We start from the raw sequence: 21,783 nt of genomic DNA, 5'->3' as shown, positions 1-21,783 counted from the left end.
TTTTTTTAAAGTCTTTATTGAGTTCATTACAGTATTGTTTCTGTTTGTGTCCTGGTACTTTGGCCGAGAAGCATGTGGATCTTAGCTCCCTGACCTGGCAGAGCCGGGAACCAGGGAAGCCACATCCCCTGCACTAGACCACCAAGGAAGTCCCTCCTACTATTTTAAATAACACTGGACATCCTAACATACACCTTCACAGATACCTATTTTCTTAGGATATACACCTCGAAGTGCAATTACACTTGAAAGGGTCCAAATTTTTAAGTCTCTTGGTGAACACCTGTCTTACTTCTCCCTGGTATTTTTTTGCATGGTCGTCTGGGCTTCCCTGCATGTGTTAGGGTGAGTCACTCTGGTAAGTGACTTCAGCATCTGCCTGGCCCATCACAGAAGCTGGGTCTCCCCACGCGTGGGAGTTCACTGTGGCTATTCACGGGCACCCAGCTTCCTCCATCCTGTGGCTCGGCCATCCCACAGTGGACCTACCTGCAGCAGGTGGATGTGGAAAAGAAGGACCACACTTCTTGGGGCAGAATTGGGTCACAGAGTTGCACCTAACTGCTGGGGAGGCTGAGAAACGTGCTAGCTGTGTGCTAAGGAAGAAAAGGAAATTTGAGAACTCAGAAAGGTCTCCATGTTAAATATATACATATGTGTATACATTACTGACTGTCAGCGCAGCAGGTCACCATACTGTGGGGAAGATACAAGACACCAACTCAGGCAGTAGCCCCTGCCTCCATAAGCATTGGTTAGGGTTTGCTGCAGTAACGCTCGACCCCAGAGTCTCAGGGGCTCATCCCATCGAAGGCTGGTTTCTCGAGGGAGTCCAGGAGACTCTCCAGGGAGCCTGTCCTCTGTGCTGGGGCTCAGTAGTCCAGTCTGCTTTGACCTTATGGCTCCCCCATCTCAACATGGGGTTAGGGCGGTTCCCGCAGCAGAGGTGAGGCTGCTGGAAGGTCACGCACCGGCCCTTCCGTACCACACCTGGGGAGCGACCCCGGAACGTTCGGCAAACATCACCAAATGTGGTAGGGGTTCCAGGCCTTGGGGTGTGGTAGGGGTCCATGTGAGGGCATGTAGCTATGTCACCGGGCAGAAATTGGTGGCTGCCTGGAAAGCTACAGAAGTGTGGACCAGAGTAAGCGAACTCCTAGGTGAAGTCAATGTCCGCTTTTGAAAAGTCAATCAAAACCTAAGTCTAAAAGTAAAATCTTTCTCCCCTTTATACTTTTTTCTTATGTTCTAAATTCCCTGCAATGGGCATTTAATTACATCAGTTCATAGAAAAGGCAGTCGTGTTGGAAGAATTCAAACCTGTTGCTCAAAGGTCACCATAAATGGTATCTCAGACGCGTCTCTGGATGTGTTTGGAGCATGTTCAGTCCTTCCCGGGCACACTGCTGGTGTCCTGAACCCCAGGGCCTGGGAAGGTGTGTTCATCCCTTTCCTTCAAGACATTCCCAGGGTCCGCTGTGCACACACAACCACCCGCTTGTCCCTCAAGACACCTGAGCCGGCTGTGACTCGAGAAGATGGTTGCTCTGCCCTGAGATGGGCCTGTGTCTGTCTCTCTTGCTGCATCTGCTGGGCTCCTGGCCCACGCTTGTCCTCACTGTCCCCACAGGACCTGGTGCAGGAGAAGCTGAAGAGCCAGCAGCTGAGCAGTGAGCTGGACAAACTGAGCCAGGAGCTGGAGAAGGTCGGCCTCCACAAGGAGCTGCTGCTGCAGGATGACAGCAGCAACGGTGACCCGTGAGGACACCCCCCCCTCCCCCGGGCGGCTGCAGGAGCCTGTGCACCCCACCCCCCGCAGGCTCCACGCCCCACCCCCCGTGAGGACTCCCCCCACAACCCCCCGGGCGGCTGCAGGAGTCTGTGCGCCCCACCCCCCGCAGGCTCCTCGCCCCACCCCCTGTGAGGACCCCCACCACCACCGGACGGCTGCAGGAGTCCGTGCACCCCGCCCCCCGCAGGCTCCACGCCCCACCCCCCCAGTGCTGCATTTTCTCTCCACACCCAACGGCCTCTTGTCACGGGGGGCTTTCAATCCCAGGCCTCCTTCCTGGAGATTCCAAGCAGGGAGTGGAAGGGGATTTCTTTTGTCCAATAAAAAGGCTTCCTGATTTTTTTTTTCTAGTTAGGCTCTTTCAGGCCAGTTTTAAATTCACAACAAAACTGAGGGGCAGGTACAGAGATTTCCTGTAGACCCCTGCCCCTGACATGCATACCCTTCCCGACCATCAACACCCCACCCTCCACCAGAATGGTACATGGGTTAACGCTGACAGTTCATCACCCAGAGTTCACAGGTGACATTGGGGTCACTCTTGGTGTTGCACATTGTGTGGGTTTTGACAAATATATAACGACATGTATCCACCCCTCTGGGGTCTTACAGAGTGTTTTCACTGCCCTAAGGATCCTCTGTGTTCCACCTGTTTGTTCCCTTCTCCTTCCCCCAGCCCTTTAGTTTTTTTTTTTTTAAACCAGCCTGCAATTCCTTCTTTCTCTCTCCTTCTCTCCCCTCCTTCTCCTTTTCTTTCTTTCACTCTCTGCCCCCCAACCCTCCATGCTGGGCCTTTCCTGGGGTTTCTCTAGCTGCAGTGGACAGGGGCTGCCCTCTAGCTGCCGTGCGCGGGCTTCTCAGTGTGGTGGCTTCCCTCGTGGAGCACGGGCTCTAGGGCAGGCAGGCTGCAGTAGTTGTGGCCCACGGGCTTAGTTGCCCCTGCGGCATGGAAGATCTTCCCAAACCAAGGACCTAACTGGTGTCCCTTGCACTGGCGGGAGGGTTCTTAGCCTCTGGGCCCAGCACTTTGATTTGAAAGTTGAGCTGTTGCTTCTTTGCCTGCACTGTGTTCCTAAATGATCTCGCTTTTCCAGGAAATCCAGCATCTTGGACTTTTCTTGGACTTGTAACCAACATGATGTCCTTTCAGTGTGGTTACAAATCCACAGAGATTTACCACTTACCTAGCACTATGGATGGATTCGTTAACCTTTCTGAGACTCAGTTGCCCCATCTGTAAAATGGCCATAATAGTACTTCTCTAAGATGGTGCCTGGAACACTATAGCCGTGATGTTTCATTTACAAGTGTCCCAGATGTGTCTACACTAGGAGTCCAGGGAAGGGCTCTGGGTGACGGTGTTTGGCTCCTGTGGTCCTTCTGGGCCACATCCTTCAACAAGATGAAGAAACCAGCTTAATGCAGGAGGGCCTTGTGGGCAGCTGGGAGACTGGGAGCTTGTGGGAGGAAGAGACAGATAAATACTATCGTGTATTTTTATTTTTTCAGGAAATACAAGATTTTGGAGAGCATAAATGAATCAGCTTTAAAAACAACACTCGCCATGAAAGAAGAAAAGATTGCTTTCTTAGAAGCGCAGGTAGAAGAGAAAGCCAGCCTGAATCACCAGCTGCAGAATGAGATCCAGGTGGTAAGAGCAGTGTGCCCCCCACCCGCCCCGAGACGGGCCAGGGGTCATGGCTGTGAGATGCCCGCCTCACCTTTCCCAGGCCCTCCACCTGGGTGGCAGAGGGGCGGCCTGGATGCCTGTGTCCTGGAGCAGATGTTTGTGGAGAGGACACCCAAGGCTCAGGGGAGGGAGGAGACTGGCCACAGTCATGTAGCTGAAGTTGGGGCTGGGTCCTGGCGCTGCCCTTCAGTCCCCTCTACAGGGAGGGGGTAACACGCAGGATGGAGGTTGTGTGTGCTCCCCGCAAAAGCAAAGGCAGGTGCCTGGTGGGTCCGCGCCAGTGCTGGGCGAGGGGATGGTTTGGTGCGGGGGGCCCCCAGCTGGGCCCCTTCCTGCCCCAAGTCTGCTCTCCTGTTCCCACAGCTGAAGAAGGAGTGTGAGGTCCTCAAGCAGAGCCAGGAAGGGGGGACGCAGGCGCAAAACTCTTTCAAACACCCCATGGGGACGTCGGTCGAGGGTCACCCGGGGAAGGAGCCCTGGGCGCCCAGCCACAGGGAGGCCACGATGGAGCTGCTGCGTGTGAAGGACCGGGCCATCGAACTGGAGCGCAATGTGAGTAGGGAGAGGCCGTCCGTGAACCGTCACGTAGGTGGAGCGGGAATTCCCATCACCAGGAAGGACCCTGGGCAGCAGGAGCTGTTGAGATTGACGCAGGTCTCATCAGCCACTTCTTGCATTTCCTGGCAGGTCCTGTGAGCTCCTTTCCACTTGAGATCCCTTCAGCCTTTTTTTCTTTTTTTTTTTAAGTGAGCATTTTATTTATTTATTTTAAATTGTTCGTTTATTTCTGGCTATGTCAGATGTTAGTCATTGCACACGGGCTCAGTAGCGGTGGTACATGGCTTAGTTGCCCTGCAGCACGTGGGATCTTCATTCGCCGACCAGGGATCAAACCTGTGTCCCCTACATGGGAAGGAGAATTCTTAACCACTGGACCACCAGGGAGGTCCCCCTTCGGACTTTCTAACTAAAAGGGTGTGTGCACGTCTTCCCTGAAGACGCGTTCTCTGCATCCCAGCACATCCCTGGGCCTAGAGCGTCTATACCTGCACCGTTTCCACGGGGTTCTGTGTCTCAGTGCTTTGCAGGGGGTCGACTGCCCGTCCACCACGGTCCCCCACCTGTTTTCATGAATAAGATGTTATTGGCCCATAGACACACCCTCTGCTTCCACGTTGTGTGGAGCTGCCTTCCCACGGGGATGGCGGGGGTTAGTGTCGAGGTAGAGACCACACGGCCGGCAGACCCCCAGATATTTGCTGTCTGGCCCTTTACAGAACAAGCTTGTCCATGCATGTCTAAACACTTGACGTCCTTTGATGTCCCCCAGTAGCCTTATGAAGTAGATAGTGATGGTTTTCATTTGATGGATGAAAAAGGTGAGATAGAGTGTAAGAAACTCGACCCTAAGCCCTATACTGGTAAGGGACAGGCCACAACCACCACCCACACGTCCTAGTCCAGTCGGTGGCGTATTTTGCTTGGCCTTTATTTGCCTCGCAGAGCATGAACCGCCTTAACCTACCTGCTGTCACCCCTGAGTGGGATGAGGCTGTGGCCACAGGCCCTGACTCCTGTCCTGTGCAAGCTCACAGACATGCATTCTCAGGGTGAGCGACAGAAAACAGAGAGAAGCATTAAAGACAGAAAGCTTTAAAGAGAGCAGCTGTAATTCCCGCTCACCCGTCTCACACTCACATGCTTGGGTTCCTTGCAAGATCCCCATCATGTGTATTCATTCCTATCATGAAAACATGGACAAAAAATTTTTTTCTGATTCTATTGTCTTTCTAAGAGGGAAAGTGTTACTTCTCTTACTTAATGGGTTCTGGCTTTGGCCCCCATAGCATCAACTCTTGAGGGTTCTCATTCCCAACAACTCAGGTCCCCGCTGCCAGTTAGCAGGTACAGAAGGAGTGAAGTGAAAGTTGCTCAGGCATGTCCGACTTTTTGCGACCCCATAGACTATATATATACAGTCCATGGAATTCTCCAGGCCACAATGCTGGAGTGGGTAGCCTTTCCCTTCTTCAGGGGATCTTCCCAACCCAGGGATCAAACCCAGGTGTCCCTCATTGCAGGAGGATTCTTTACCAGCTGAGCCACAAGGGAAGCAGGTACGGACCTGGCGTCTGATCAGTCCCATGCTTTTCCCTCCCCCAGAATGCGGCCCTGCAGGCTGAGAAGCAGCTGCTCAAGGAACAGCTGCAGCACTTGGAGACCCAGAACACGGCCTTCAGCAGCCAGATCCTGACGCTGCAGAAGCAGAGCAGCTTCCTGCAGGAGCATAACGCCACACTGCAGACGCAGACGGCCAAGCTGCAGGTGAGGGCCGGGCGGGCGGGCCCCGCGGGAAGGATGCTCCTTGTCTCCTAGAGACTGGCCCAGCGCGCGCACGACTCCCAGTCAGCAAGACGAAGCAGAGGGAGAGTTTGGGGCTTTTTTTTTTTAGCAAATGCATTGTACACCATGGTTACTAATCTCAGGATCTTTGAAAGTGGTTTTCAGTGATTGAACACATGGCTGCCCAGGCTGAAAAAAAGTTCATTTCCCTGCTTTTACTTGCAGTCTTGTCTGTTTCCCAAAATCTATTTCTTGAGATGTTCTTAGGAATTTCTTGGGAAAAGAGATTCTGGAATCAAATAAGTTGAGTTCAACCAAGTCAAGCACATTTCTTCACCGTAGGACCTGGTAGAGTCTTTCTGAAGCAAATGTGAATTTTTCATATCCACGAGTGAAATGAAGTATCGTCTATTGAGAGCATCTAGCCAAATGAGAGTTCTGGACCGTGCATTTTAAGATGTGGATATTTATTTATAGTTAATAGATTGTGAAGAAAATTAAGAATTATTCGTTGCAGTTTCTGAGAAAGGGGTTTGAAAGTATGTAACTTATGGGTCAGGGATGATGAACAAGATACTGGCAAAGATGTTGGAATTTGTTCTAGTAAAATAAGGAAATAGGGTATTGGTTTGTAGTTTTGTTTTGTTGGGGTTTTTGGTCGTGGCTGTCATATCTTGGTCTCATCTTGATGTTAAGGTAATTAATTCTGACTTTAGAATGGGTTAGGAAGTGTTTCCTTCTCTGCAGTTCCTCATAATTTTGGATGTTGGGTGGGTGTTCTAAAGCTATCAATTAAGTTAAGGTAGGTTGTTCAGGTATTCTGTATCCTCAGTGATGCTGTTTTAAAACTAGGCTTTTAAGAGTATTGAAAGATGGTATCCAAGGAGCTTATTCGTAGAGAGGGCCTCATGTGCCACCGAAAGTCACATCTGTGGAGAGGCTTCAGGACCAAGCACCACGTGACAGTCTATGACACCGTCTGGCCTCCCCCAGCCATTCCTCAAGTCCTGGTAGAACTGTCCTCAGTCCCAGCTGGGTCTTTGCCTGCCCCAGGGGGGTCCCCGCTCCCTCCGTGTCAGCCTCCATCCCCGTCTCCCTCTCGGCAGGTGGAGAACTCCACGCTGACCTCCCAGAGCGCCTCACTCAGTGCCCAGTACGCACTGCTGCAGAGCCAGCAGACGGCCAAGGAGAGCGAGAACGAGAGCCTGCAGAAGCAGCAGGAGCAGCTGACGGCCGCCTACCAGGCGCTGCTGCAGGACCACGAGCACCTGGGGGCGCTCCACGAGCGGCAGTCCGCCGAGTACGAGGCCCTCATCCACCAGCACAGCTGCCTGAAGACCCTGCACCGCAACCTGGAGCTGGAGCACAAGGAGCTCGGCGAGAGGTGCGGGCCGGCGGGCCAGGTCCCCCGGGTTTGTGTCCCTCCGTGCCCCTCGAGTCTCCTCTTGGCCTGCGGCTTCAGACCATCTGGGGCACTGGAACTTTCCCCAAAGGGAAGTAAATCAAAGTCTCCCTCAGCGGTTTGGAGTGAGAGCAGCTGGAGAGCGGGTGGCCAGGGGATCCCCAGGGAAGAAGGGGTGTCGCGGCCAGTCCCGGCTGGGGAAACTGCTTGTTGGTGTGGGGTCCCTGCTCCCCTGAGGAGTCTCTTTTTCCCTCTCTCTTCTCTCCAAACCAAGAATAAGGAGGAAGTTCCCCACAGCAGCTCATGTACACTGATGCCCTTCACCCCGTCTTCTCAGTTCTTTTCTGGCCTTTCAGGGTCTGAGCTGCATTTTGTTTTTAACCTTTTGTTGTTGGGTTGCTCAGTCCTGTCCGACTCTTTGTGACCCCGTGGACTGCAGCACGCCAGGCTTCCCTGTCCTTCACCATCTCTCAGAGCTTGCTCAAACTCATGTTCATTAAGTCAATGATGCCATCCAACCATCTCATCCTCTGTTGCCCCCTTCTCTTCCTTTCGTCAATCTTTCCCAGCAACAGTCTTTTCCAATGAGTCAGCTCTTCACATCAGGTGGCCAAAGTATTGGAGCTTCAGCATGAATCCTTTCAATGAATATTCAGGGTTGATGTCCTTTCTCCTTGCTGTCAAAGAGACTCTAAAGAGTCTCCTCCGGCACCATCGTTTGAAAACAACTTTTAATTTTAAGTATATAGAAATTAAACAGAATGGTATAGTGAAGCCTCTGTAGACCCATGACTGGCTTCGGCAGTGAGCGCTATTTTGCCATCTTTGTTTCATCTGTACTTTCCCCGCTCTAGCCCTCTACACATTGAGATAGAATTTACATACATTGAAATGCACAAGTCTTCACTTTGCACTGTTGACAGCTCGTGGGTTCTGGGTTTTGTGTACATTCATTCAGTCAGCCAGCATCGCCTGAGCACCTGCCCCGGCAGGTCAGCGACTGTCCTAGGCTCCTGGGCAGGGGTGGCAGGACCCATCACACCTGGGGACAGGGGTGCTATGCACGTGGCTCTAATGCAGGAGGGAGAGTCTCTCTAACACTTGGCGAGGGTGGGTGGGTGGGTGTGCGGAAGCAGTTGTCCTCGTCATCTGCTTGTGAGATGGCCCCGCTGGCAGTGCTTCCCTCGACTCAGCCTTACGATGCTCAGTGAAGCTGCAGTGCAGGGGTGTTTCATCACAGACCAAAGGGAAGGTGTTGAGCCAGCAAAGCTGCATGAGGGTGCCTGATGGTGCTGTGGGCCTGGGCTGATGGCGTTCATTCATCCGTTCACCTGGTGCTTCCTTTTTGCCTCTGTCTGGAGTCCTCCGCTCGCTTGAGCCACCCAGATTGCCACCCTTGAGGGCCTGCTGAGACGTCTGCTCCTGTAAGATTGCTCCTTCCAGCCACACTGAGCATCTTGGGCCTCCTCTGCGCCCTTCCATACACACGTGGCCCTTTGTGCACACCTGCAGTGTGCTTGGTGTTGCATCTAGACTGGTAGGGGAGGCACCCTGCTTACTAACAACATGGCGTGAGAAGTGTTCACTCAGCTCTGAAGCTAGTGCTCACCTCTCCGGTTATATGTTATAATATCTTATGGTAGTCTTTATGTGTGTTCAGCGGGGGAAGGCTTTTGCAGGTGGAATTTGGACGGGAGTTCGTCGTTGCTTTTCCTGTAGCCCTTGGCTCAATGCAGCACGGAGCCACTGTGTTACCCAGCGCTTGTTGGACAGGCTGGAGGCCCCTGGGTCTGTCTGCGGCAGGGCTCCAGGTTCAGGAGTCTGGGTACCTGGCGCACAGGGACAAAGGCTCTACATTCATTTCCGTTGACACTAAAATCAGACACTTCGTTCATTCTCTTAACACGTATTTATTGAACATGGTGCCTCCTTCCACTGGGGACTTGGTGATGAGTCAGACTCGCCCGGGCCCTGTCCTGCAGCGGGGTGGTGACTGACGGTCAGAGAGATGCTGGATCAGTGCGCTGTCCCAAGACGCTACAACAGGGAAGTGTGAGCCGGGGATCCTAATGGTCAGCCCATGGCCCTGATTTGTCAGACTTGGGATGACTTTTCCCAGAATCATTAACCTGCCTGAGAAAGATCACCCCGGAAAGCCAGGCAGAGTCGCATGCCCAGCACCGCATCAGGGACCCTCTGCCTTGCAGCTAAAGGCCACATAAATGTCTGCCTCTTAACAGCGGCCCAAGCAGATTTCGAGCTTGATTCCCACACAGGCACAAGTCCGAGCTCCAGTCACATGGTCCACATACCGCTGATGGGGTGGGGGTGGGCAGTCTGGAGACGAAGACTGGAAAAGCCTGGATGTGGGGACTCTTGAGTCTTTGTGAGCTCAGAAGGTTCCAGCAGGTAGAAGGAGCAACTGGGGCTTATCAGGAACTCTGTCCTTGTGCTCTGCTGAGCTCCAGAGATGGCTGTGCAGTGTGCCCTATGCAGAGACAGAGGAGGAAGTACAAGGAGGCACGTGGAGGGAGAGGGTGAAGTCGGTCAGGGGAATGTCTGGTGTGTGAGTGTGAGAACAACTGGCCTCTGGTGGCTGCCTGGATGCTAACCTTACCCCGGGAAGCCTCTGCTCCCCGGAACCCAGGGCAAAGCTAGACAGCGAGAAGGGCTCCCCACTCCACCCCCGTCTCCAGGGATTCGCTGCTTTATTAGCTGTTACCTGTACTGGACTCCAGCTGTTTATTTTGTGGTTTCTTTTAAATCTATTTGTGTTTAGTGAGCCTAGCTGAATAGGTGGCTCAGACAGTAACAATCCGTCTGCAGTACGGGAGGTTGGGGCTCGATCCTAGGGTCGGGAAGATCCCCTGGAGAAGGGAATGGCTGCCCATTCCAGTAACCTTGCATGGAGAATCCCACGGACAGAAGAACTTGGCGGGCTACAGTCCATGGAGTCACAGAGAGTCGGACACGGCTGAGCGACTACCACTTTCTTAGTGAGCCACCTGGTAGCTTATTTATAATCCCTAAGAGAAGGGCGTAGGGTTCAGAGGACATAGTTCTGGAGTTCCAGGTGACCCAAGGGAGGAAGGCTGTGGTGACGGGGACCGAGGGGACTGTGGAGGCGTGTTGGGTGGGAGGAAGGGACCTCCTGGGTCCGGGGCTGGAAGAGACCCCCAAACCGCCTCACCCAGGCACTGCCTCCCTGGCTGCTGGCTTGGACGCTTCTCAGCCACCACCCTCGCGATTGCCTGCCATCTAAGCCTCGCTCCCCGCAGAGGAGGCTCCAAGGTCTTCTGGGGTGTGTGTTACCTGTGGGGACAGATGGCTGGGGAACGGGCTGCCAGCAAGGTGTCCCCTCCCGCAGGCACAGCGACATGCTGAAGCACAAGGCGGAGCTGGACGAGCTGGAGAAGGTTTTGAGGGCCGAGAGGGAGGCTCTGCAGCAGGAGCAGAGGACGAGCGCCATGGCCGCGAGCGAGAACCAGAGGCTGCAGGAGGAGCTGGACAGGTAAACGCTGGGGCCCCAGGGCCCACCTGCCCATGGGCAGCGGCATCTCACCCACTCAGCGCCCCCTGAGGTCAAGGGTGTTCCTGGCCATCATGTGTTTTACAGCCCATCATGCTAACAGCTGGTTGGTAATGAAGTCACCAGGAATGGTGCAGGGATGGAAGGACCAGTGTGGTACCTGGGACAGCGCATCCAGTAAGCTGGCGGTCCTCACCTCCCACCCCGAGATGACGATTATGTCAGCCACAGGCACATTCCTCATCTCACGGATTCCCTGTTTATGAACTCACCTCCTTGCTCACATTCATCTGTAAGCCCCCAATCAGTGCTCGTGGCGCTTTCGAGGACATGCACAGGGTGCTGGGACATTCGAGGTGCCTGACACACACATATCCAGCTAAGGATGCCCAGGGTATTCGGTCCCAGCAGCCCATGCTGCAAATGAGCGTCCTTTTCGTGGCCTGTTTAGAATCATGGTTTTCGTGGTTTTGTACTTTTTGGTGACAGTTTTGCCATTCAACAACTTTTAACGTCTTTCATTACCTGAACATTATTGATCAGAGACGTTTCGGTATTCACTTACATAACAAATCACCAGCCACAGGCATTAGTTTCTGCAAAACTCCCCCAGGCAATAACATGAATGGCCCCCAGGCGGGATGCCTTCTCACGTTCCCAAGTGCGGGGCTGTGATGTACACTACAGAGAATACAGGTGTGGTAGATAAGCTTCCTTCAGGCATGAGTACACTGGTGGTGGCTGTGAGCACATCACAAGCGGAAGCCACACTGAACGAGGTGTGTCTTGACCAGCTGACACAAACATGTGACCAGATTCACGGAAACACACCCCCACGTTTCTCCTTAAGAGCTGGTTTAGTGTCTCAGGGACCTTAGACTGTTACCACCGAGAGTAACGGGAACTACAGAATCACCGTGTATCTTAGTCGCTCAGTCGTGTTCAACTCGTTGCGACTCTATGGACTGTAGCCCGCCAGGCTCCTCTGTCCATGGGATTCTCCAGGCAGGAATGCTGGAGTGGGTTGCCATGCCCTCCTCCAGGGGACCTTCCTGACCCAGGGACTGAACCCAGGTCTCCTGCATCGCAGGCAGGTTCTTAACCGTCACAGAATTATTATCATCCATTTTTTAAAAAACAGATGAGGGAACAGATTGAGATTAAATGCCTCGTCTGGGGCCGATGCTTGCAGTCAGTGGCAGAGACAGGATTCGAATCAGGTCTTGTCTCTGGCAGGGCCACATGATGCCGCTTCCTCCCCATGTCCTTGTGTTCATGAGTAGAGGACTGCAGGCTCGGGTGCCAGGCAGGTCAGGCACGTGGGTGATGAGTGCCAGCTGTAGACCAGACAGTGAAATGGAGAAGCCACTTGGTCTCAAGGTAGTCAGCTGGGAGGCAGGCCTGGGGCTGCCAGATTATCCCTTTGTTTGTGCTTGGTGTCTTAAGAGAAGTTGGACATTTGAATGTGTGTTTTTTTTTTTTTTTTTTTTGGACGTTTGAATGTTGATGTGAAACTTTCACAATTTTAAATGTCACCCCCCTAATTCATTTAATCAGTGAGCCAAACGACTCATCTGTGTCAAAATCAAGTCCATGAGCCCCTGGTACTTTGAGCTTTCTGTTATACATCCTCCCCTGAGAAAGCCCAGTTAGATAATAGTTATGATGATGATGATAATTTTAGCAGATTTACATAATACCCCAGCATCTCATACTTTATTTATCTCGAGAGTTGAAATTAGAAAAGGAGCTTGGAACTGGGAAGAAGAGCTGAGCAGAGACAAAGAGTTTTAGAGCATCTTGTGGTTCAGTGTTTAAAAAAATCTTTGAACAGTAGAACCCTTTTTTCCAAGGAGGCACATATGCCAGAGCCTTAATACAGAAGAGATCGTAACAGTGATGCTCTGTCGGAGTGGGTGCCTGAGCCTGCCTGTTGTCTGCCCTGGTGCAGGGTGGGGGCACCAGGGGTACCTTCACAGGACCCCAGAGAACCCGGCTTGAAAACCACTGGTTTTGTTCAACTCCCTCGTTTTGAGGCACAGAGAGGTTGTGGTTTGGTCTAAGGTTGCACGGCTGGGACAAGGCCTGGGAGTGCTCTTCGGGCCTGAGCCCTGTGGTTCTCTGCGCAACCCCCCACCCCCACCCCCAGGGTCAATTTCCTGCACCACCAGCTGAAGGGGGAGTACGAGGAACTGCACACCCACACCAAGGAGCTGAAGACCTCGCTGAACAGCTCACAGCTGGAGCTGAACCGCTGGCAGGCCCGGTTCGATAAACTGAAGGAGCAGCACCAGAACATGGACATCTCGCTGACTAAGCTGGACAACCACTGTGAGGTGAGGCCTGGGGCTGGGCGGCGGGGCCCCGGGACGCCAGAGCCAGTGCCCTGGGGTGACAGCCTTCCGGCTCAGCAGGGTCGAGATGGGTCCTCCTTGGCACATATGCTCTGAGGACGTGTGTAAAGGTGGTCCAGAGGCCAAGAGGAGGCCAGAGCTGTCTGGGTGCGGAATGGACTCCTCGACTGGTCAGGATGCATGCAGAAGCACCATTGTATCTGATCTTTGCCTTTTGCAAAGGGTCGGAGCAGGTGCAGCGATACAGCCGCGTGCTGTGTTCCTCATGCCCTCTTGGCTGTGTCCATGGTGTTCTTCCATTTCTTTTCATGTAGTAGCTGCACTCTTCTAGAGAAATGTCACAGGTTTTTCTTGGTTTTTTTTCCTGTGCTGGGGTTTGTCTGCCTGGCTCCTGATCCCGGGATGGTCAGGTTGGAGCTTACACAAGCATTCCCCTGGTTCTCAAAGGAGCAGAGCTCTGCCTTCTGGTGCACTCGGGTGGAAAGTACTGTGTTCAGCAGCAGACCTCTCCCCGGGACAGCAAGACAGAGTAGACAGGGCAGGGAGGCGTGGCCGGGTCCCGCCCCAGCCCCGGGATGGCCAAGACAGCCAGGACCCCGGACACAGCTCCTCTTGCCCTTTGTTTGTTGAGAAACACTCCGGAGGGTCTTCTCCTTTGAGCTCACGGTAACCCGCGGGGCATCGCAGATGAGGAAGCAGAAGCCAGGGTGCCAAGACGCCCAAAGACACTCCGGGCTGGGACTGGGGCCTGTGGAGGAGGTGGGGGCCACAACACAGGCAGGCACTGTCCCGGGGAGTCCCGCCACCACGGGCTGTGCTTCAGGGTCTCCGTGGGGGCTTCAGGCCAGAGCCTGCTGCCACCCAGGCTGTCTGAAGCCAAAAAGCTGGTCGTCTTGCTGTACACCAACCATCATAGACATACTCTGGAGCAAGAGCTCGCCATCCTCAGCCCAAAACTCAAGTCCAGCCCCTAAACCTGTTCTATATGGCTGTGAACTCAGAATGATTTTTGCATTTTATAATGGTTGAGAAAGTAAAAAAAAAAGATTTTTTTTGTGTGTGGCAAGTTCAAGTGCTGTGACACTTAAATGTCTGTAAGTCAAGTTTTCTTGGAGGGTGGGCACACCTGTGCGTGTAGGTCTTGTCTCGCCTGTTGCAACAGCAGAGTTGAGTGGTTGCAACAAAGACCACCATCTGGCCTGGAAAGCCTGAAATATTTGCTCCCTGGCTCTTTATAAGAGAAGTGTGCTGACCCTCAGCCAGAACGGAGTTGTCCCCTAGAAATAATGATGTGGCCACCAGAGGTAATTTAAAATCGTCAAGTTAGCCACATTTAAAAAGTGAAAGGAAGCAGGTGGGATTAATCCTAAGTAATATATTTTGTTCACACAGTATACCTAAAATATTATCATTTCCACATGTAACCGCAAAAAAGATCTCATTAATGAGATATTTCACATCCGGTTTTTAGTTAAGTCTTTAGGACCTGCTATATTCGCCCTGCTCGTCTTGGCAAGGACTGGCTGTGTTGTTTTTGCTTTTTTTTCTGGCTGCATTTTAAGTGCTCAGCAGCCACATGTTGCCCACAGCTGCCAGACAGGGCAGTGGCCCTTTCGGTCCTTTCAAATTATCACGAGGTGGATAATACTGAGATGGGTGTCTGTCTTTTTTTTCTTTTGGCTGTGCTGGGTCTTCACTGGTGCTCCGGCTTTTCTCTAGTTGCAGTGAGCAGGGGCCGCTCTCCACCTACGGTGCTCGGGCTTCTCACTGTGGTGTTTTCTCCTGCTGCAGAGCCCGGGCCCTAGGGCGTGCTGGCTCAGTAGTTGCAGCTCCCGGGGTCTGAGTAGTTGCGACCCACGGGCTCAGTTGCTCCACGGCATGTGGGATCCTCCTGGACCGGGGATCTGCATTGGCAGGTGGACTCTTTACAACTGAGCCACCAGGGAGGCCTGAGATGGACGTCTTGGTGCATGTGGCGTTTTCCTTCTTTCAGAAGCTGGACTCCCAGCAGCAGACTCAGGGTTACACCGTTTTTAAGACACTGTTGATCTGTATTTCAGCTGCTGTCCCGACTCAAGGGGAACTTGGAAGAAGAAAACCATCACCTCTTGAGCCAAATCCAGCTGTTGAGCCAGCAGAACCAGATGCTTCTAGAACAGAACCTGGAGAACAAGGAGCAGTACCACGAAGAACAGAAGCAATACATGTAAGGGACCCGGGTGATGGGGCGCCTGTCGACACCAGGATCCTGGCTTCCCCGTGCTGAGCCAGAACAGCCCCGGGGCCCATCAGTGTCCTGAGGGCAAGGGCAGGCCAGCTTACCAGCCTGTCCTCCTCTCTCTTGCCCTGGAGTGGTTCTGGGTTTCTGCAGGTAGTGGCAGTTGGCTTTCATTAGCTTTTTAAAGGCACTGCCCACCACCAGAAGCTTCTTACTCTGCTTTTGGAATTAAATGCACTTCTAAAAATACAAGCGTGCCACTGAGGAGTAGCTCAGGGAAAGAATTCACATCGAAGGCTGAGCAGGGCTCTTTGTCACTCATGTCTGTGTTTGATGAGCGTCTGGAGGGTTGGTGACCAGTGTGCCACGGTATTTATTTCTCCCGGCTTTACAAAGGCCCTGTGAGGTGCACAGCAATCTGGTGAACGGGAACTGGTGGGACTGATGGGATATGACTAGAGCTGTGTCCGTACCAGAGGTAGAGGAGCTTCAGGGAGATACAGAAGGAAGAGATGGGGTTAGTGCTGCTGATGCAGGACGAGGACCAGCAGGGCAGATGGGGGGATGTGGAGGTGGAGCATGGCAGGGGCCTGGGTGCAGGGAACCTGGAGGAGCCCCAGCAGAGGAGGCGCCGATGCCTGGCTCACAAGTCGGGATACACCAGGAAGTGCCACAGGATGCTGGTCCAGCCAGACCTAGGAAGCTGTCAGAGATGAGCTCAAGAGGCTTGGTACTGAGATGTGGTACAGACGTGAAGTAACACAGGATGGGTCCATGGATTCAGGGGGTTTCCACCGCTCTGCTGTGGTTGGACCATCCTTGCTGTGGGCAGGAGCGCCTGGCCGACTTGGGGAAGGTAGGAGACGGTTGTAGAGGGGCATGGTCTCGTCCCAGCTCTCAAGTGTCCTGAGGCTTGTTTGTTACCCTCCCGGTTTCATCTCCACGTTCAGAGGTGGCTCACCACCTACCAGAAAATGCTTTGCATCAAAAACCACACCATAATTTTGGGAGTAGAAACAACCGTTGCCTGAAGTTGGCCCTCTGTAATCCAGTGGATGGATGATAATCGCTGCAGACGCCGGGCAGGTGCTAACTAGAAGAGGAGGCGCCTGGACCCCAGGGGGATGGTTGGATGACAGTTCTGCATTAGAGAGTGTCTGCGGAGGGCCAGGGGTTGGCAGGCTTCCCAGAGGCTGCTTTGAGCAGAGCAGAGCACTGTTCCAGGGGCCGGGAGGGGCCTGGGCCTGCTCTCTGACTTTGCCTGCAGCTGTGGGGGGCGGACCCAGCCACAGAAGCCCTCCAGGCTTAAGGCCACGCAGCAGGGCCATGAGGACAGAGGAACAGATCACAGGCATCGAGTCAAGGGGGCTGACTCAAACAGCGAGGGGTTGGGGGTTGGTGGTCAGGACCCAGTGGTTCCCGAAGCTGCCTCTCTTCATGAGGAGCTCCCTTTGTGGGGGAACGCTTGGGAAAGTCCCTGGTTTGGGTGGAACCTTGGCAGCGCCTTGACAGAAAGAATCCTGAGCCATTGCCTCTGGCCCAGAAGCCTCATTTTCCAGTGAGAAAACTGAGGGTCCGAGCTGTGAAGAGACCACCCAGGAGGTGAGAGGCTGGAGGGGACAGGAGTCGGTGGCCCTGTGGGCAGTGCTGTATGGAGTCTGCCCGCGGGGCTCCGTGAGATAAAAGCACACCCTGCGAATCAGGAAGGCCAGCGTCTCTGTCCCAGGAAGCAGAGGTGCTCTCTGGCAGCCCGAGGCTCAGGAGGTGTCTTTCTGGTCTTTTCTGCATTTTTGGAAATAGCAACTGGTTTCCAGCATGTATAAGCTGGGAGATTTTGCTTCACGATCTTGAGTTTCTGGCTTCTCTGGGAAATGAGAAGATCCACCCCATCCCCCGACCCACATCTGCATTCATTCCTGCTTCTGCTGCTAAGTCGCTTCAGTCGTGTCCGACTCTGTGCGACCCCATAGACGGCAGCCCACCAGGCTCCCCCGTCCCTGGGATTCTCCAGGCAAGAACACTGGAGTGGGTTGCCATTGCCTTCTCCAGCATTCATTCCTACATGGCAGCAATCCCAGGTGGCTCACCATGCTTCAGGCTGCCCCGCCCTCCCTGGTCTTTCCAGGCTCACTGTGCTCCTCATCTTTTCTTTCTGGCCCCTGGGAGCTTTCAAGTTTGTTTCCACAAAAGTGTTATCAGAAACCCAATGTTGGAATAGGTCCGAGTCAGAGGTCTGCTTTTGCTAAGATGACTTTTTCCACCTTGATGCCCACCTAGCATCTGAGGGCACACTTCACCCCACCATCAAGGTCTGGTTGATATGCACGCCCAGGAGCTGGCCCTGAGTGTGACCCTGGGGTGTCCCATGTCCTGAATGACCAGGCTGGAAAGTCCTTGCTTCTGAGCTGGGTTTTCAGACGGTCAGGGGTTTGCTTCCTTGAGGTCACTCACAGCTGGATCCTGGGTGCTTGCAGGCTGCCTCAAGGCATTAGGACTTCCTGGGCCTGTATCCCGTGTTTCCATTCACATATTCCTGACTCAGTGCCCAGGGTGGCCCACGTGACGTGTGCTGGGCCACGTCCCAGGCCGACCTGAGTGACTTCATTTGTCTGACTTAAACCTAACTTGATGGTCTGTCCCCTCTCTCCACAGAGACAAATTAAATGCGTTACGGAGACACAAGGAAAAGCTGGAAGAAAAAATCATGGATCAGTACAAATTCTATGATCCTGCTCCAAAGAAGTGAGTTGACTTAAGCTTCAGGGGCTGAAACACAGAACAGCTGGCATTCCTTGTTCACGCTCAGGGCGGAAACGGTAGCTGTCCAGGAGCAGCCCGGTCGTAGGGCCGGTGTCTTCCATGCTGGCAGGCCACCTCTGTGCACCTCCCTCCCACAGAGGGAAGAGTTTAGAATTTCTTTCAGCCCTGTGCTGGGTTGTAGGGCTGGCTCCAGCCCCCGAGGCTGCTGGCTTCGTCCATCAAGCACCGCTTCTCGGGGCCTGGGCTCCAGGAGTTGGGCCCTACAGATAGTCCTGGCCCAGCCCAGCCTTGACGTCAGAATCGCTGTGATCCCTAACGGCCTCTCTGTTAAAGTCACAGAAGCAGAGAGGTTCAGAACCTCAGTCTCAGTGTTCCCGGTGGCAGATGGACACTGAGGCCCAGATGCAGAAGTGGAGCGAGTTGTGTAAACACAGTTCAGTGCGGTTCAGCACAGGAGGAGAATCCGGACGTGGTTCTCTTTTCAATACAGCAGAAGCCTTCTCCGTTTCCTGTTAGCTACAACTTTTATCACTTACTCATTATATTCCCTGTTTTTCATTCACACGGCCCGCTCTTCACTGCCCTCTGCCACCACGCCCAGACTCCTGGGTGCCGGGAGTGGTCAGGGAATGCCAGCTTATTGTTAACACTTCCTGTGAACCTTAGCAGGGAATGAGGAGGAATGTGAAGCTGAAAATGGCATTTTGGCAGAAAAATGGCCACCTGATAGATCAGATTAGCAGAGCACTTCTTTTATTTCACAGAGGTAATCAAGAGTTAATGAGCTGCTGCTGCTGCCAAGTCACTTCAGTCGTGTCTGACTCTATGTGACCCCATAGACGGCAGCCCACCAGGCTCCCTCGTCCCCGGAATTCTCCAGGCAAGAACACTGGAGTGGGTTGCCATTTCCTTCTCCAAGGTGGCTCAGTGGTAAAGAATCTGCCTGCCCATGCAGGAGATGGGGATTCGATCCCTGGTCAAGAAGATCCCCTGGAGAAGGAAATGGCAACCCACTCCAGTATTCTTACCTGGGAAATCCCATGGACAGAGGAGCCTGGCAGGGGCAGTCCGTGGGGCCACAAAGAGTTGGACACGACTTAGCGACTAAACGACTTCGCTTATGGTCCAGTGCCTTCCAATACAGGGGTTGTGGGTTCAGTCCCTGGTTGGGAAGCTAAGATCCTACATACCTCCTGGCCAAAAATCCAGAAAATAAACCACAGAAGCAATATTGCAACAAAGTCAAAGACTTTTTAAATGGTCCACATTAAAAAAAAAAAAAAGGGTTAATGGACGCCCTTGAAGTTCTGTTTTTGCAAGAGAGTAGTGTGGATATCTGCACCCATACATGGTTCCGCCATCCCTGAGCTGTACCTGATTGAGAATTCCATTCTGTCTCCTGAGCCCCAAATACAGTGCCATTATTCTAAACCCGTTACTGGCCACCTTCCCAGGCTGGTGATGGGGACACCAGCCCATGTTAGGACACTGTACCCAGCGACCTGCTGGAGCAGGCAGTGAGGGTTGACTGTGTCCTAAAAATCTACTTCTCATTAGGAAAAACCACTGGATTGGAGCCAAAGCCTTAGTCAAACTCATCAAACCAAAGAAAGAGGGTTCCAGAGAACGCTTGAAGTCAACCACAGACAGCCCTCCCCGGCAGCTGGAGTCCCCAGACCCGACCTTGCCATCTGCTTCTCAGCCGCTCAGATCTCAGCCCGAGAACCCCGAGTCCACCCCATCAGGCTCAAGCTGCCCAGAAGAACGTGATGCCCATAACGGGCCCCTGGGAAAAGGTAGGCGTGCTGACCTGGCTGGCGGAGGTGGGCCTAAGGGACCCTCTCATTGGATGGGGTAGAGGGAGATGGCTTGTAGATGTGCCCATGTGTGTGTAAGAGCCTGAAAGGGGTGTGTTAATAGCCAGGAAAGTATAAACCCATGTCAAATAAGAAGCGTCACTAATCCCGTAGATGATGAGAGGCACTCAAGCCAAAAGTGGCCCTGCAGGCACCAGAAGCAAGCTCAGTAGCATGGGCTTGGGGGTTTCCTTGTGCAGGTTAGAGATTTAGAATAAGCTGTCTCTGCAGGGACACCCCAGGCACATTTCGGGGGTAATAGGCACATATGAGATCTCAGCAAGTCCGTGTGTGGTCTCAGTCTTTTCTTAACTTGGAAAGGCAGGCAGGTTTTCTTCTCAGCCTGACCTGGTCTTCAGTCCTGCCAGCCAGGGCGCTTGGCTTAATCTTTCCATGAAGACTGTCATGAGTTTGCCAGAGGTTCTGAAACGGACTTCTCGTTGAATATGCTTCATGTCATCAAATCTAAGAGGCTATCAATTATAAACTGCACAATTACTTTACCTACCACTGGCAATCCAATGATGCAGAACTTTACCACTTAGAACTTCTACCATGTTCTGGTTGACAAGCTCTTCTAAAGGACTTAATTAGATAGATTTTTGTTGTACACACATAAAAGGAAAATATAAACAAAATATATTGGTTGCGGCAGCAACAATTTTGTCACCGTTTCGTCTGGACCCACCCCCCCCAAGTGGTGACTCTAAGATACTGTGGGAGCTTCACCCTGATTTCAGTGATGTTAAGATTTGGGGGTGGAAGATGTACATCTTAGAACTGATTAAACACGGCAGTTACTTCAAACATTGTTCAGCTTCCAAATTTACTTTCAAATATCATTGCTCGGATTATTTATACCGAACCTACAGCCTGAGTAAATTTTTATGAAAGACACCAGGACTTTCTGAAGATCAGGCCTGTGCCTGAGACCCCCACATTCTCGGGGGTAGGGGCTGACACTATAGCACTAACAGCCAGTGACAAGCCACCCTCTGCTGAGTGGGACATGCACAGGCCTTTCAGGAGGCCGCACTCACCACTTCAGGTACTGTCTTGTCACTTTCAAATGCACAGAAGCAAGTGCTTTCACACATTGTTTGGGGACTAACGTTTGCACTCCCATTCTTCGCAGGAGGTCAGATTATGTAAAAGGCTCTTGTTCAGGTCAGTGATGATGAAACTTAACGTTTGTTTTCATCTAGACGGGTTCTCTGGCCTCTAGTTTTCATATTGGCTATTTAATTATTTTGACATTCATCACCTCAACTTGTATTAAAGTTGGCTTAATGAGCTATACTGGAGCAGGTTGCCATTTCCTTCTCCAGGGGATCTTCCCCACCCAGGGATTGAACCCACATCTCCTGCATTGCAGGCAGATTCTTTACCACTGAGCTACCAGGGAAGTCCTCAGTTAACCATAATCAGCCCGATTGAGTCAGGGAAACGTTCATGGGAAAAAATTGCTTGTACCAATCCATGAGTGAGCAAGTCAGCGATAATTATTAATAACAGCAGCCATTCACTGAATGCCTTTTTGGGGGCAGTCAGCACCTTTTTAATTTACTTTATCTCCCTCATTTAGTCCTAACTGCCCTGTGAGATAGACATGACTAATCGTCCCCTTTTCAGAGCTGAGAAAGCGAGGCTTAACAAGGTGAGACACTTGCTGCTGTAATAAGTGACGGAGCTTAGATTTGAACACAGGCCTATTAACCCTGGAATCTGAGCTCTTCGCCACCAAGTGCACATTCTCCAGTGAAAGCTGATCAAACATGTTGCCTAAGAGAGATGGTTGGCATCCCCCCAGCAGAGCTAAGGGCCCCAGTATCACATCAG

The 21,783-nt window shown here is 52.7% G+C and overlaps 1 protein-coding gene across 1 annotated transcript in view; it reads left to right on the top strand.

The window, feature by feature from the left end:
- CCDC88C (coiled-coil domain containing 88C) overlaps positions 1-21,783 on the top strand; it is a 145,004-nt gene that overhangs the window by 106,401 nt on the left and 16,820 nt on the right. Inside the window, exons 16-25 of the mRNA XM_052659707.1 lie at positions 1,631-1,758; positions 3,302-3,443; positions 3,846-4,034; positions 5,646-5,807; positions 6,932-7,209; positions 10,595-10,738; positions 12,906-13,092; positions 15,171-15,316; positions 17,981-18,070; positions 19,646-19,884. Coding sequence (XP_052515667.1) covers positions 1,631-1,758; positions 3,302-3,443; positions 3,846-4,034; positions 5,646-5,807; positions 6,932-7,209; positions 10,595-10,738; positions 12,906-13,092; positions 15,171-15,316; positions 17,981-18,070; positions 19,646-19,884 — 1,705 coding nt within the window. The remainder of the gene's footprint in view (positions 1-1,630; positions 1,759-3,301; positions 3,444-3,845; positions 4,035-5,645; positions 5,808-6,931; positions 7,210-10,594; positions 10,739-12,905; positions 13,093-15,170; positions 15,317-17,980; positions 18,071-19,645; positions 19,885-21,783) is intronic.

The sequence above is a fragment of the Budorcas taxicolor genome, chromosome 21 (genome assembly GCF_023091745.1).
Source record: "Budorcas taxicolor isolate Tak-1 chromosome 21, Takin1.1, whole genome shotgun sequence".
Lineage (NCBI taxonomy): Eukaryota > Metazoa > Chordata > Mammalia > Artiodactyla > Bovidae > Budorcas > Budorcas taxicolor.
Note: the sequence above shows the minus strand (reverse complement) of the source record. Positions and strands in the feature narration are given on the sequence as shown.